The 13,714-nt window shown below is 41.5% G+C and overlaps 1 protein-coding gene across 1 annotated transcript in view; it reads right to left on the reverse strand.

Annotated features, from left to right (window-relative positions):
* pygl (phosphorylase, glycogen, liver) overlaps positions 1–13,450 on the reverse strand; it is a 125,812-nt gene extending 112,362 nt beyond the window's left edge. The window contains exons 1-2 of the mRNA XM_087990212.1: positions 13,199–13,450; positions 4,084–4,185 (exon numbers count right to left, since the gene is read on the reverse strand). Coding sequence (XP_087846338.1) covers positions 4,084–4,185; positions 13,199–13,450 — 354 coding nt within the window. The remainder of the gene's footprint in view (positions 1–4,083; positions 4,186–13,198) is intronic.
* Between the last annotated feature and the right edge of the window lie 264 nt (positions 13,451–13,714).

Raw genomic sequence — 13,714 nt, forward strand, 5'->3', positions numbered from 1 at the left:
GGCAGGTAGGGGGAACCGGAGTTCAGGAGTGGAGGAGCCTCAGCCCTTGACCTTGTCCAACAGGTACGAGATTCTTGCTCCCTGTTCGGATGAGGAAAAGGGCTCTGGACAGGATGAGCCAACTGACCAAGGCACCATGGTGCAGAAGGCCATTCAAGAGGGGGGAGCTAATAGACAAGTAGTGGTTATAGGGGATTCTATAATTAGGGGGACAGATAGTATCCTTTGCAAGCCGGATCGGGAGTCTCGCATGGTGTGTTGTCTGCCCGGTGCCAGGGTGCGAGACATCTCCGACCGGCTTGAAAGGATATTGGAGCGGGAGGGGGAGGATCCAGTTGTTGCGGTCCACGTTGGTACCAACAACATAGGCAAGACTAGGGTGGAGGACCTGTTTGGGCATTACGAAGCACTAGGCAGGAAATTGAAGCACAGGTCCTCAAGGGTCATAATCTCCGGATTACTGCCCGAGCCACGTGCCAATTGGCATAGGGACAAGAAAATTAGGCAAGTAAACACGTGGCTAAGGGATTGGTGTGGGAAAGAGGGATTCCACTTCATGGGGCATTGGCATCAGTTTTGGAACAGGGGGGATCTGTACCGTTGGGACGGTCTCCACCTGAACCGATCAGGTACCAATGTTCTAGCGAAGAGGATAAATAGGGTGGTCAGTAGGACTTTAAACTTCTGAGTTGGGGGGAAGGGAAAGTGAAAGCGACAGGGAGTATGGAGGTAAATGGCAAGACAAGCAGCAGGATAGCATGTTTCCAGGCGGATTTAAAATTGAGGCAGACTGAGAATACAGTAAAAAGCAAGGATAACTTAGGACATATGACTTCCAACATCTCTAATGATAAGGAAGTTAGCATTAAGGCACTTTACCTGAATGCTCGTAGCATTCATAACAAAGCCGATGAACTAATGGCACAGATAATAGTGAATGATTATGATGTAGTAGGCATCACAGAGACTTGGTTACAGGGGGGTCAGGACTGGCAGTTAAACCTCCATGGTTTTTCAACTTATCGAAAAGACAGAGAGGTGGGCAAAGGGGGTGGGGTTGCCTTGTTAGTTAAGAACATAATTAAATCTATGGTATTGAATGACATAGCGTCGGATGATGTGGAGTCTGTGTGGGTGGAATTGAGGAACCACAAAGGCAAAAAAAACATAATTGGAGTTGTGTATAGACCTCCTAACAGTGGTCAGGACCAGGGACACAACATGTACCGGGAAATAGAGAAGGCATGTCAGAAAGGCAAGGTTACATTGATCATGGGAGACTTCAATATGCAGGTGGACTGGGTAAATAATGTTGCTAGTGGATCTAAAGAAAGGGAATTCATGGAATGCTTACAGGATGGCTTTTTGGAACAGCTTGTCATGGAGCCCACAAGAGAGCAGGCTATTCTGGACCTAGTGCTTTGCAATGAACCAGACTCTATAAAAGATCTTAAAGTAAGTAGCGACCATAATATGGTAGAGTTCAGTCTGGAGTTTGAAAGGGAGAAGGCAAAATTGGATGTAATGGTGTTACAGTTGAATAAAGGTAATTATGAGGGCATGAGAGAGGAACTGACTAAAATAGACTGGAAGCAGAGGCTAACCGGGAAGACAGTAGAGCAAAAATGGCAGGAGTTTGTAGGTATAATTGAGGACACTGTACAGAGGTTCATTCTCAAGAAAAGAAAGATTAACCGGGGAGGGATTAGACAACCTTGGCTGACAAAGGAAGTCAGGAAATGTATTAAAGAAAAAGAGAGATCCTATAAAGTGGCTAAGAACAGTGGGAAATCAGAAGATTGGGAAGGATACAAAAGTAAACAGAGGATAACAAAGAGTGTAATAAGAAATGAGAGGATCAAATATGAAGGTAGGCTAGCCAGTAATATTAGAAATAATAGTAAAAGTTTCTTTCAGTACATAAGAAACAAACGACAGGCAAAAGTAGACATTGGGCCACTTCAAACTGATGCAGGAAGCCTAGTGATGGGAGATAAGGAAATAGCAGGAGAACTTAACAAGTACTTTGCGTCAGTTTTCACAGTGGAAGACATGAGTAATATCCCAAAAATTAAAGGGTATCACGGGGCTGAGTTGAGTATGGTTGCCATTACGAAAGAGATAGTGCTAGAAAAGTTAAAAAGTCTTAAAATTGATAAATCTCCTGGCCCCGATGGGATACACCCTAGAGTTCTGAGAGAGGTGGCTGAGGAAATAACAGAGGCATTGGTTGAGATCTTTCAAGAGTCACTGGAGTCAGGAAAGGTCCCGGATGATTGGAAGATGGCTGTTGTAACCCCCTTGTTCAAGAAAATATCAAGGCAAAAGATGGAAAATTATAGGCCAATCAGCTTAACCTCGGTTGTTGGTAAAATTCTAGAATCCATCATTAAGGATGAAGTTTCTAAATTCTTGGAAGAGCAGAGTCTGATTAGAACAAGTCAACATGGATTTAGTAAAGGGAGGTCATGCCTGACAAAGCTGTTGGAATTTTTTGAAGAGGTAACAAGTAGGTTAGACCAGGGAAACCCAGTGGATGTGGTCTATCTAGACTTTCAAAAGGCCTTTGATAAGGTGCCACACGGGAGGCTGCTGAGCAAGGTGAGGGCCCATGGTGTTCGAGGTGAGCTGCTGGGATGGATTGAGGATTGGCTGTCTAACAGAAGGCAGAGAGTTGGGATAAAAGGTTCTTTTTCAGAATGGCAGCCGGTGACGAGCGGTGTCCCGCAGGGTTCGGTGCTGGGGCCACAGCTGTTCGCATTATATATTAATGATTTGGATGAGGGAACCGGGGGCATTCTAGCGAAGTTTGCCGATGATACGAAGTTAGGTGGACAGGCAGGTAGTACTGAGGAAGTGGGGAGGCTACAGAAGGATCTAGACAGGTTGGGAGAGTGGTCCAGGAAATGGCTGATGGAATTTAACGTGAGCAAGTGCGAGGTCTTGCACTTTGGCAAAAAGAATAAAAGCATAGACTACTTTCTAAATGGTGAGAAAATTAATAAAGCCAAAGCACAAAGGGATCTGGGAGTGCTAGTCGAGGATTCTCTAAAGGTAAACATGCAGGTTGAGTCCGTGATTAAGAAAGCGAATGCAATGTTGTCTCTTATCTCAAGAGGGTTGGAATATAAAAGCAGAGATGTACTACTAAGACTTTATAAAGCTCTGGTTAGGCCCCATTTGGAGTACTGTGTCCAGTTTTGGTCCTCACACCTCAGGAAGTACATACTGGCACTGGAACGTGTCCAGCGGAGATTCACACGGATGATCCCTGGAATGACAGGTCTAACATATGAGGAACGGCTGAGGATACTGGGATTGTATTCGTTGGAGTTTAGAAGATTAAGGGGAGACTTAATAGAGACGTACAAAATAATACATGGCTTGGAAAAGGTGGATGCTAGGAAATTGTTTCCATTAGACGAGGAGACTAGGACCCGTGGACACAGCCTTAGAATTAGAGGGGGTCATTTCAGAACAGAAATGCTGAGACATTTCTTAAGCCAGAGAGTGGTGGGCCTGTGGAATTCATTGCCACGGAGTGCAGTGGAAGCCGGGACGCTAAATGTCTTCAAGGCCGAGATTGATAGATTCTTGTTGTCTAGAGGAATTAAGGGCTACGGGGAGAACGCTGGTAAGTGGAGCTGAAATGCGCATCAGCCATGATTGAATGGCGGAGTGGACTCGATGGGCCGAATGGCCTTACTTCCACTCCTATGTCTTATGGTCTTATGGAAAAGATCTTGTCTATTTACCCTATCCATGCCTTACAACTTTTTAATACTCTTTAGCTCAATCAATTAGAGGGCTATTATCAGGCAGAACTTGAAAACCTCTTGGTGCTGTTTCATCTCAAATTCTGCTTCTCATTGCTTCCAAACAGCAACATTGTATTGCATGGATCAAAAATATACGGAGTACTTCATTTTCAAGTTGTAAAACTCTCCTGGTATTTCAGTTACAGCAGTCCAACTTCCCTTTCAGTTTACTGTTCCAAAAGAGAAGATCTGTTGTCTTGTAATAACTGTGACAATTGCTAGTTCTCAAAACTATACAAAATAAGTAAAAATTAGTCTGACTAACCTGGTACATTGCTTCATCACAAGAACTTTCTATACCTAGATTAATCATCGTATTTTGCAGGGTGCGGCCTATGTAGAACTCCAGAGATAGATAATAAATCCGCTACGGAAAATAAATCAGCATTTGTTATTCTGCATAGGTAACTACAAATTACTAAATAGCAATTGAAAAGTCATAAACTTTGCATTATATTTGCAATACATTTCATCGAGTCATACAGGATTGAAGACCATTTATCCATTGTGCTGTACAGATTCTTTGAATGGGCTATCTAATTAGACAGCCAACGCTGCTCTCTCCCTGCAGGCCTGTCATTTCTTTTTTCCATTCCAAGTATGCATCCAATGATACTGGATGCTACTACTGAATCTGCTTCCACCAGTATTCCATTGCTGAAAAAAGTCCCCCCTCCCCATCACCATCTGCTCATTATAGCTATGTTCTCTTCCATCTAGCTTTGAACATTTCAATTAGATTATAGTCTAAAAATTAGGGTCAGGCCATTCTACAGACATGTTAGGAGGCACTCCTACACATAAAGGATGGTAGAGGTTTAGAACTCTCTTCCACAAATGGCAAATGATACTAGATCATTTGTTAATTTTAAATCTGAGATAGATAAATTTTTGTTCAGCAAAAGTATTAAGGGATTTGAGCCAAAGTCAGGGATATGGAGTTAGGCAACAATCGGCCACAATCTATTGATTGGCAAAAAAGGCTCAAGAGGTTGAATGGCCTACTCTTGTATACCTATGTTTCCTGCATAAAGTTCTCTGCTCTGAGAAGAACAATCCCAATTCTCTTGACATAACTGAAGCCCATCACCCTTCCAAGCTGGTAAATTAGCTCTGAGGCCTTGACATCTTTCCTCAAGCATGGTATGCATAATTGAATATTATACAAAGATTGACCGTAGCTTCATTGCTTCTGTACTCTTTATAATACCCAGGATTTTATAAACCCTTTTAACAGCCTTGTCACTTGTCTTGTCATCTTCAAAGATGTGTGCATGTGAAATCCCATTTATTTCATATTGGTTGTCCTTATTTTGTCTTCCATAAAGCACTATTTCATAACTTTCTCTGCAATGTATTTGACCTTCCATGCGCCTTCACCAACCTATGTCACCTAGTCGCCTTCTATTTTTCTCAATACCTGTGTTTCCAAGTTTAGTGTCATCTGCAAATTTAGAAAGTATTCTCTCCAAGTACAGATGAATAATATATATCAAAGGGTCAATAGTTCTAATATCAAACACTGGGAGACATTTCCACTAGTCTGAGGTACAGCTATTCTCTTTTTCTGTCTTTTGGCCAATTTCATGTACAAAATACCCGTTCAATTCCATAGACTTTAATTTTGCTAACACATTTCACATAATTTTTTTATTCACTGGGGATTGTACTGGACTGGCAGAGTTTGTCAAGTCAGTTCTTTAAAGTCCCATTAATCTGAACTGGGATAACAGAGAAAAACAAATTAAAATAATCAAATCAAAATACAGAGAAATTAAAAATGGCAGAAAGAGATTGATTCCTCATAGGTAGTGTGTGTGTGTGGGGGGGGGGAGGGGAGGGGAAGAATAATGATAATGGTAGAGTCAGTGGAGGTTACTTCTACCACTACAAATGAAAAAGGAATCAAAAATTGACAAGGTAAAGTTGAGAAACAAATATACATTTGTCTTTTCTTTACAGAGATTGCTTCCAGTGTTCATGGTGACAAAATATGCAGGAAGTGTGTTTAGCTGCAGCTCCTAATTTGCCATATGGAGCACCTGGAGCTGCCGAGGGACACACTATGAAACATGCATGAGGCTGAGAATGTTATGGATAGCACATTTAGCGAGCTGGTTACACCACCAATAAGGACTACACAGAAAGACAATAGTAAGATGACCACCAGGAAGACTAGTTAAGCATAGGCAAGCAATGCAGGAATACCCTGAGGCCATTCTTTTCTCAAACAGGTATACTGTTTTGGATGGGGAGGTGGGGTTGGCCTGTCAAGGGAAAACAGCAGCAGCAACCAGTGGCATCACAACGGTCACTGATGTGCAACAGAGAGGGTCAAAGTGTAGGCAAACAGCAGTCAAGGATACAGATAGGCATTTCAGTGGCCATCAGCAAGACAGGTTGGTTTGTCCTGATATTTATGTATAGGATATACCTGGACAATTTTCCGCATCATTGGATAGATGCTAGTGTTGTAGCTATACTGGAACAACTTGGCTTGGCACAGGAAGTAACATCAAGATTACAACTTCCTATCTAACTCCCTTTGCAGTTCTGAGGAAGAGTTACTGGACCTGAAACATTAACCCTGATTTCTCTCACAGATGGTGCCAGACATGCTGAGCCTTTCCAACAATTTCTATTTTTGTACCTTTGCGGGACTGTATTTTTCTCTTTGCTAATGGTGTTAGTATCAATATGGACCACAACCTTTGGCTGCTCACCCTCTCTCTTCAGCATATTCTGTGCCCACTCAGAGACATCTACCAGGGAGGCAACAAACCAACCCAGTCAGTTACCATCCCACCAGTTTACACATGCTCATCAATAAAGTGATGGAAGGTATCATTAGCAGTGCTATCCAGCAGCACCTACTCAGCAATAACCTGTTCACTCATGCCATTTTGGCTTTTCCAAGACCATTCAGCTTCTCATTACAATCTTGGTTGAAATATCAACAAAAGATTTCAATTCCAGAGCTGAGATGAGATTGGCTGCCCTTGAACATCAAGGCAGCATTTTACCAAGTGTGCCATTCAGTAGCCTCAGCAAAACTTGGTAAAGTTGCCATCGCCCTACCAAATCATTGGGCTGTTCTCTCTTTTGACAGAGATGACTTATGGTGGTTTAACCAGAGGGTTTCCACGCCTCAGGAGAGGGAGAAGTTACGAGAGTCCTTCGTGGTGACCTCAGTCAGTACAGGAATTGAACCCAAGTTGTTGTCATCATTCTGCATCGCATATCAGCCATCCAGCCAACTGAGCTCGCCATCCAGGACAAAACAGCCCAACTGATTGGCACCACATACATCTCCATCCACTCGCTTCTGTTCAGTAGCAGCAGTGTGTACCAACTACAAGATGCACTGCAGAAGTTCATCAAAGTTCTTTAGATAGTACCTTTCAAACCCACAACTACTTCCGTTGGCAACACATGCATAGGAGAATCAGCCACTTCCAAATTCCCCTTCAAGCTACTCATCATGGTGACTTGGAAACATATTGCCAGTCCTGTGTCGCAGGGTCAACACCTTGGAACTCCCTTCCTGACAGCAGCATTAGTCTACCCCACCTAAGAAAAAGACCTTGGCTATTCACTTACCTATGGCCCTCAAAATTCAAACCTTTATTAGGCCATCTTTCAATCTCCTACAATCCAGTGATAAAAGTTCCCACCAATGCAGCCTGTCTTTATAACTCCATACCTCCAGATAACATCCTGGTAAATATTTTCTGCACCCTCTCCAATTTAATAATATCCTTCCTATAGCAGGGCAACCAAAACAGTACACAGTACTCGAAAAATGGCCTCACCAATGTCCTGTACAACCACATGACATCCTAACTCCGATACACAAATATCTGAGCAATGAATGCAAACGTGCGAAACGCCTTCTTAACCCATCCTGTCTACCTGTGACACAAACTTCAAAGAATTACATAACTGAACCCTAGGTCCCTCTATTCTGCAAAACTACTTTAATTGTATAAGTGCTACTTTAATTGCCCTACCTCAATTGTACAAGTGCTATCTTTGTTTGTATTCTCATATACAATCACTCACATTTATCCAAATTAAATGCTATCTGCCACTCCTCAGCCCACTGACCCAAATGATCAAAATCTCTTTATAACCTTAAATAACTTTCTTCACTGTCACCAAATTCATCAATGTTGATGTCATCTGCAAACTAACTAATCATACCTCCTATATGCTCATTCAAATCATTTATATAAATGACAAACAGGCCTCCAATCCAAAATAAAACCTCCCACTACCACTCTCTGTCTCCTAGCATCAAGATTTGGAGATGACGGTGTTGGACTGGGGTGTACAAAGTTAAAAATCACAGAACACCAGGTTATAGTCCAACAGGTTTAATTGGAAGCACTAGCTTTTGGAGTGGTGCTCCTTCATCAGGTGGCTCTACAACCACTTGATGAAGGAGCAGCGCTCCGAAAGTTAGTGCTTCCAATTAAATCTGTTGGGACTATAACCTGGTGTTGTGTGATTTCCTACCATCAACTCAATTTTGTAACCACATTTGGAGTACTGTGTGCAGTTCTGGTCGCCTCACTTTAGGAAAGAGGTGGAAGCTTTGGAGAGGGTGCAGAGAAGATTTACCAGGATGTTGCCTGGAATGGAGAATAGGTCGTACGAGGATAGGTTGAGAGTGCTAGGCCTTTTCTCATTGGAACGGCGAAGGATGAGGGGTGACTTGATAGAGGTTTATAAGATGATCAGAGGAATAGATAGACAGTCAGAAACTTTTTCCCCGGGTACAACAGAGTGTTACAAGGGGACATAAATTTAAGGTGAAGGGTGGAAGGTATAGGGGAGATGTCAGGGGTGGGTGCTTTACCCAGAGGGTGGTGGGGGCATGGAATGCGCTGCCTGTGGGAGTGGCAGAGTCAGAATCTTTGGTGACCTTTAAGCGGCAATTGGATAGGTACATGGATGGGTGCTTAAGCTAGGACAAATGTTCGGCACAACATCGTGGGCCGAAGGGCCTGTTCTGTGCTGTATTGTTCTATGTTCTAACCAATTGGCAAGCTGTCCCTGAATCCCATGTGATCTAACTTTACTGACCAGTCGACCATGCGGAATCTTGCCAAAGGCCTTACTAATGCTAGGCTAAAAGCAGCTATCTAGTCTAACCCCATCTCCTTGTAGGTAAGGACATCTCAAATATACATTAAAATATTTTAAAAAATGTTTTCTGTGTCAGCTTCTGTCAACCTTTCGTGCAATGAATTCTGACCCCAGAACTTTTTGGATGAAAATAACGCAACTCTCTTTAAATACTTCCACCAATTACTTTAAAAGAAGCTCCTGCTTAATGACTACTCTGCAAACAGAAATAAGTTTCTTTCGATCCATTCTAGTCAAGCTGCTCAAAAATATATGCATCTCAATTAAACTTCTTCTCAGCCTCTGCTGTTTCAAAGAAAATCCTGCCTATCCAATATTTCTTCATGATGAAAATTCTTAATTCTAGGCAAATCTTCATAGGCCTGTTAAGTATTCACTATGTGGTCACATTCTGCCTATATTGTAGAATATGCAATACTCCAGCTGTAGTTTACCAGTGTATTATATAATTCTAATGTAACTTCCCTGTTCTTTAAGCTAGGCCTCAGCCAATAAAAGAAAATATCCATATAACTTCTTGACTATTTATCTACCTGTCCTTGTATGTATACTTGCAAAGTCCCACTACACTGCACAGAATGCTACCACCTTTAGTTTTTCCCTCACTTTGTTTGCCATTCAAAAATACATTATCATACTTTTCTGGATTAAATCCCATTTGCCACTTTGCTGCCTACTTTACCAGTCCATTGGTATCTTTCAGCAGTATACAGCTTTCTTCTTGTTTTTTTTTAATATTCGTGTCATATGGGCACAACAAAGTTGTTGTCAGGAAGAGTGTTCCAGGATTTTGAGTCAAAGACTGAAAGTATTACAATAAATGTACAAGTCAGCATAGTGTGCAACTTGAAGATGCGGTGATCACATGCATTTTCTGCTCTTCTCTTCTCGGTGCTAGAAGTCACTGGTGTGGACAGACTTGTCGAAAGGTCACTTAGTGATAAGTTGCAGTGTATCTTGTAGATGGAACACATTGCTACAAGTACATGTGGAGGAAGTGAATGTTTATGATAGTCAACTGCATGCCAATCCAATGGGTTGTTTTATCCTGAATAGTGCTGAATGTCTTTAGTGTTGTTACAGCTGCACTCATCCAGGCACAAAACTATTCCATTACAGTCCCCTGGTTTGTGGTTTGTAGATGGTGGAAAGGCTGTGCAGAATCAGGGAGTTACTTTATGCAAAATTCTTAGCCCATGATTTGCTCTTGCAGCCACAATGCAAATAAATGGTTGGTGTAGTTAAGTTTTTGGTCAGTCGTAACCCACAAATTGTTGACTGTGAGGGATTCAGTAATGACAGATACGAACATATAAATCAGAAGCAAAAGATCATTCAGGCCCTCACGCGTACTCTGCCTTTCAGTAAATCAAGATGTTCTGACTGTAACTTCAAAACCACATTCCCACCACCCCCGATAACTTTACAATTCCATGCTTAATGAGAATCTATCAACTTCTGCCTTAAAAATATTCAAGGACGGCATCCACCACTTTTTCACAGACTGTTCTAAAGACTCAGCCCTTAATTTTTTTTTGACTAATTTGTGTTAAATGGGATTTCTAAATCTAAATATTCTTTATTGTCACATGCACTCCATTGTAGGAGTACAGTGAAAAGCTTTTACAATGTCTGCCTTCTGATAGCGATACCTTAGGTACAAGTATATAGGTACAATTCTTGGATACAGCAGAGGAATAAAAGGAATTGTATTAGTTTACAGAGTCAAAAAGTAAGTTAAAAATAGGACATCATTAAAAGGTTGACGTTACAATAAAATTGGAAATTTCAAATAAACATTACATTGTAGCAATTCAGCCTAGGACTTCCACAAGTTGTCTGACCGCCAGCGCCAGACCACAGTCCAAGAGCCATCCGTGCTCTGCTCCAAGTCTGCACTCAGCTGCTCAAGGTAAGTGCCAGGGCTGCCTCCCCTGTGCCGGTCTCTGCCTGGGACTTGCTGCCCATGCGCCGTTCCCCCGGGTGCACAGCCCTATCGCTGCTCCAGGACTTGCAGCTCTGGGGATTTGGTGCTGGCAGCTGCCGTTGCTCAAGTATTCGCTATCAGCGCTGTTTATTAAAAGGAAATAATTGTTCCAGAGTTCCAGATTCTCCAGAAGTGGAAACATCCTCTCCACATTTATCATTTCAAGACAATTCAGGATTTTAAATGTTTTGATTAAGGTACCTCTTAACTCTCTGAACTCCTCTGGCTACAAGCCTGCCCATCCTTTTCTTATAAAACAATACCTTTCCAGGTATTAGTCTGCTAAACCTTATTTGAATTGTCTCTAAAACATTTACATTGTTCGTTAACATTTACATTGCTTTCTATGGTGTGGTGTTCTCATATCTGAATATAGTTTCTAGGGTTAAAGGAAGAATATGGAGCAAAAGTGGGAAGAAGGTACTAAGTTGGAAAATCAGTCATGATTATACAAAATAGTGGAACAGGGACAAAGGGCTGAAGACATTCACCTGTCCTTATTTTCCATTGTTCACACCATTGCCCAGTACAACTGAAGCATAACCTCCCTACTTCTGTATACAATTCATCTCACAATAATATTCTATTATTAGCCTTCTTACTTACTTGCTGTACGTACATACTAACCTTTTGTGATTTATGCATGAGAATAGCCAGATCCCTCTCCATCCCAAAATTCTGCAATCTCAAACCATGTCAATAGTGCTTCCATTTTATTCTTTCTACCAAAATGGACAACTTCACATTTTTCACACATTGTACTCCATTTGCCCTATCTTTGCCCACTCACTTAACTAATCAATACATTTTTGTAAGCTCATGTCTTTTGCACAGCTTATTTTCCTGTCTATCTTAGTCTCATCAGCACATTTGGCAACCACACCTTCTATCTCTTCATCTAAGTATTTTACAAAAATTATAAACATTTCAGGCTCTAATCCCTGTTGCACCATACTTGTTCCATCTTGTCACCCTGAAAAAGATCCATTTACCCTTACACTATTTCCTGTTAGTCAACCAAACTTCTATTCATGTTAAATGCTAACTTCCACACCACAAATATATTTTTCCAAAGTAATCTTTATCATATGCATTCAGAAAATCTCAATACAGTACATCCACAATTTCCCTTTATCCACAGCATATGTTACCTCAACAACTGTGATAAGATTGGTCAAACATGATTTCCTTTACAGAAAATCATATTGACTCTGCCTCATTACCTTAGCACCCAATTATAACTTCTTTAATAATACCCAACATCTTCCCTATCTTAGATGTTAAGCTAACTAGCCTACAATTTATTGCTTTCTATTCCCAATTCTTTTATCTCCTTTCACTTCCACAGCAGTACGGAGTTAAAATTGAAGTCATTTTGCCTCATTCAATAAATAAAAGTTGCAATTTGCTTTTAAACCTATTATTTGTTGTTTTTTAGTAGCTGGCTCTCTTCCTATTCTGACTGTCTGCATATTTTCAGTTACACATTCCTTAATGTCTTTTTCCCACTTCTTCAGCTCTGAAAAAGCCCATATTTTCAGCGGTATCATTCCTGACACCATGTTTCAACTGGTCACTTGTTATAGCTCCCACATACTGCATACTTACTGCAGAGGTATAAGTTGATTACTACAGCAAACCACCCAGAAAATTTAACATAATTTCATCAGCCACACTGGATATTGTTTTCAAGTTGTAGAACTCAATCAAGGGCAAATCCCCATTTACCTGGTTTCTCTTTTTGGTGATGTGGAACTGTTTGCAGTAAGGCTCATCACCACTATTGTCACCCATTGCTATATTTTAAACTTCCATACAGTACTAATAGTTACTGGCAGCCCTTTACATTTCTCCCCAAGATTACGCTCATAATATAAGGAGGATCCCTATCCATTTTTACCTTGAAGCCCCTTCTGATAATAATAAAGAATAATCCCTACTATTTATAACAGGACCTGGTCAAAACAGTGGTCACTGACATTGGTTTTTACCTTGGGATCCCATTAAAATGATTAAATCTTATTAAAAGAATGGAAGAGAAAAAGGATATGCACTGAGTATCATGTTGGGCTCTTGCTCGTGAGATTAGTCGTGAGAGCTTTCCCATTTATGTACTGACCCTCTGCCCTGGGCAAAACAACGACGAACCCTCAGTTTTGGGGAAGCTCCTCTTTACAAAGCTTTTGAAGGTTGTTTGTTTAACTTCGGGATGCATGTGCCGTAACGTATGTCCCCAATCTACCTTGGGGTCCTTATCGTAATAGTACTGCTGGGTTCGTATCCAGCGGCCCACCAGATGATCACGCACAATGTGTGCTAGCGCCAAATAATAATCCCTCATGGTAGCCACATTACGGTCTTTCACCAGAGTGAAGTGCAGGTGCCGATTAAATCCTAACTTTAACCCCGGAACATTTTCTAAACCGACCAATCCGCCTAAACCACGAATAGTGATCTGTTTCTTTCGCTCGCTTGCTAAGACTTGTTTTGCCATGTTGCTGCTCAGATCACCGGGGGCTCGAGCTCTTTCCGTTTGGCCGTTTTCTTCAAACTGCTTCGCTTGGTCCCGCCCCTTTCTGCTGCACCCAATCATTTCAAAGCACGTTCTGACCTCACCCAATCACCACAGCTTTCCTCGCACCCAGTTATTTTGATAATCGCTGTCCTGTTCGAGTGCTCCTGCCTCTGCAGCTCATTAAATAACATTCTCCTATTTTTCCCAAACATTTTTGATATTCTTTTCCTTTGAGGCTCGAGA

The sequence above is a fragment of the Chiloscyllium plagiosum genome, unplaced genomic scaffold (genome assembly GCF_037043375.1).
Source record: "Chiloscyllium plagiosum isolate Xiang-an unplaced genomic scaffold, Cpla_swu_hap1 HiC_scaffold_8, whole genome shotgun sequence".
NCBI classification, from domain to species: domain Eukaryota; kingdom Metazoa; phylum Chordata; class Chondrichthyes; order Orectolobiformes; family Hemiscylliidae; genus Chiloscyllium; species Chiloscyllium plagiosum.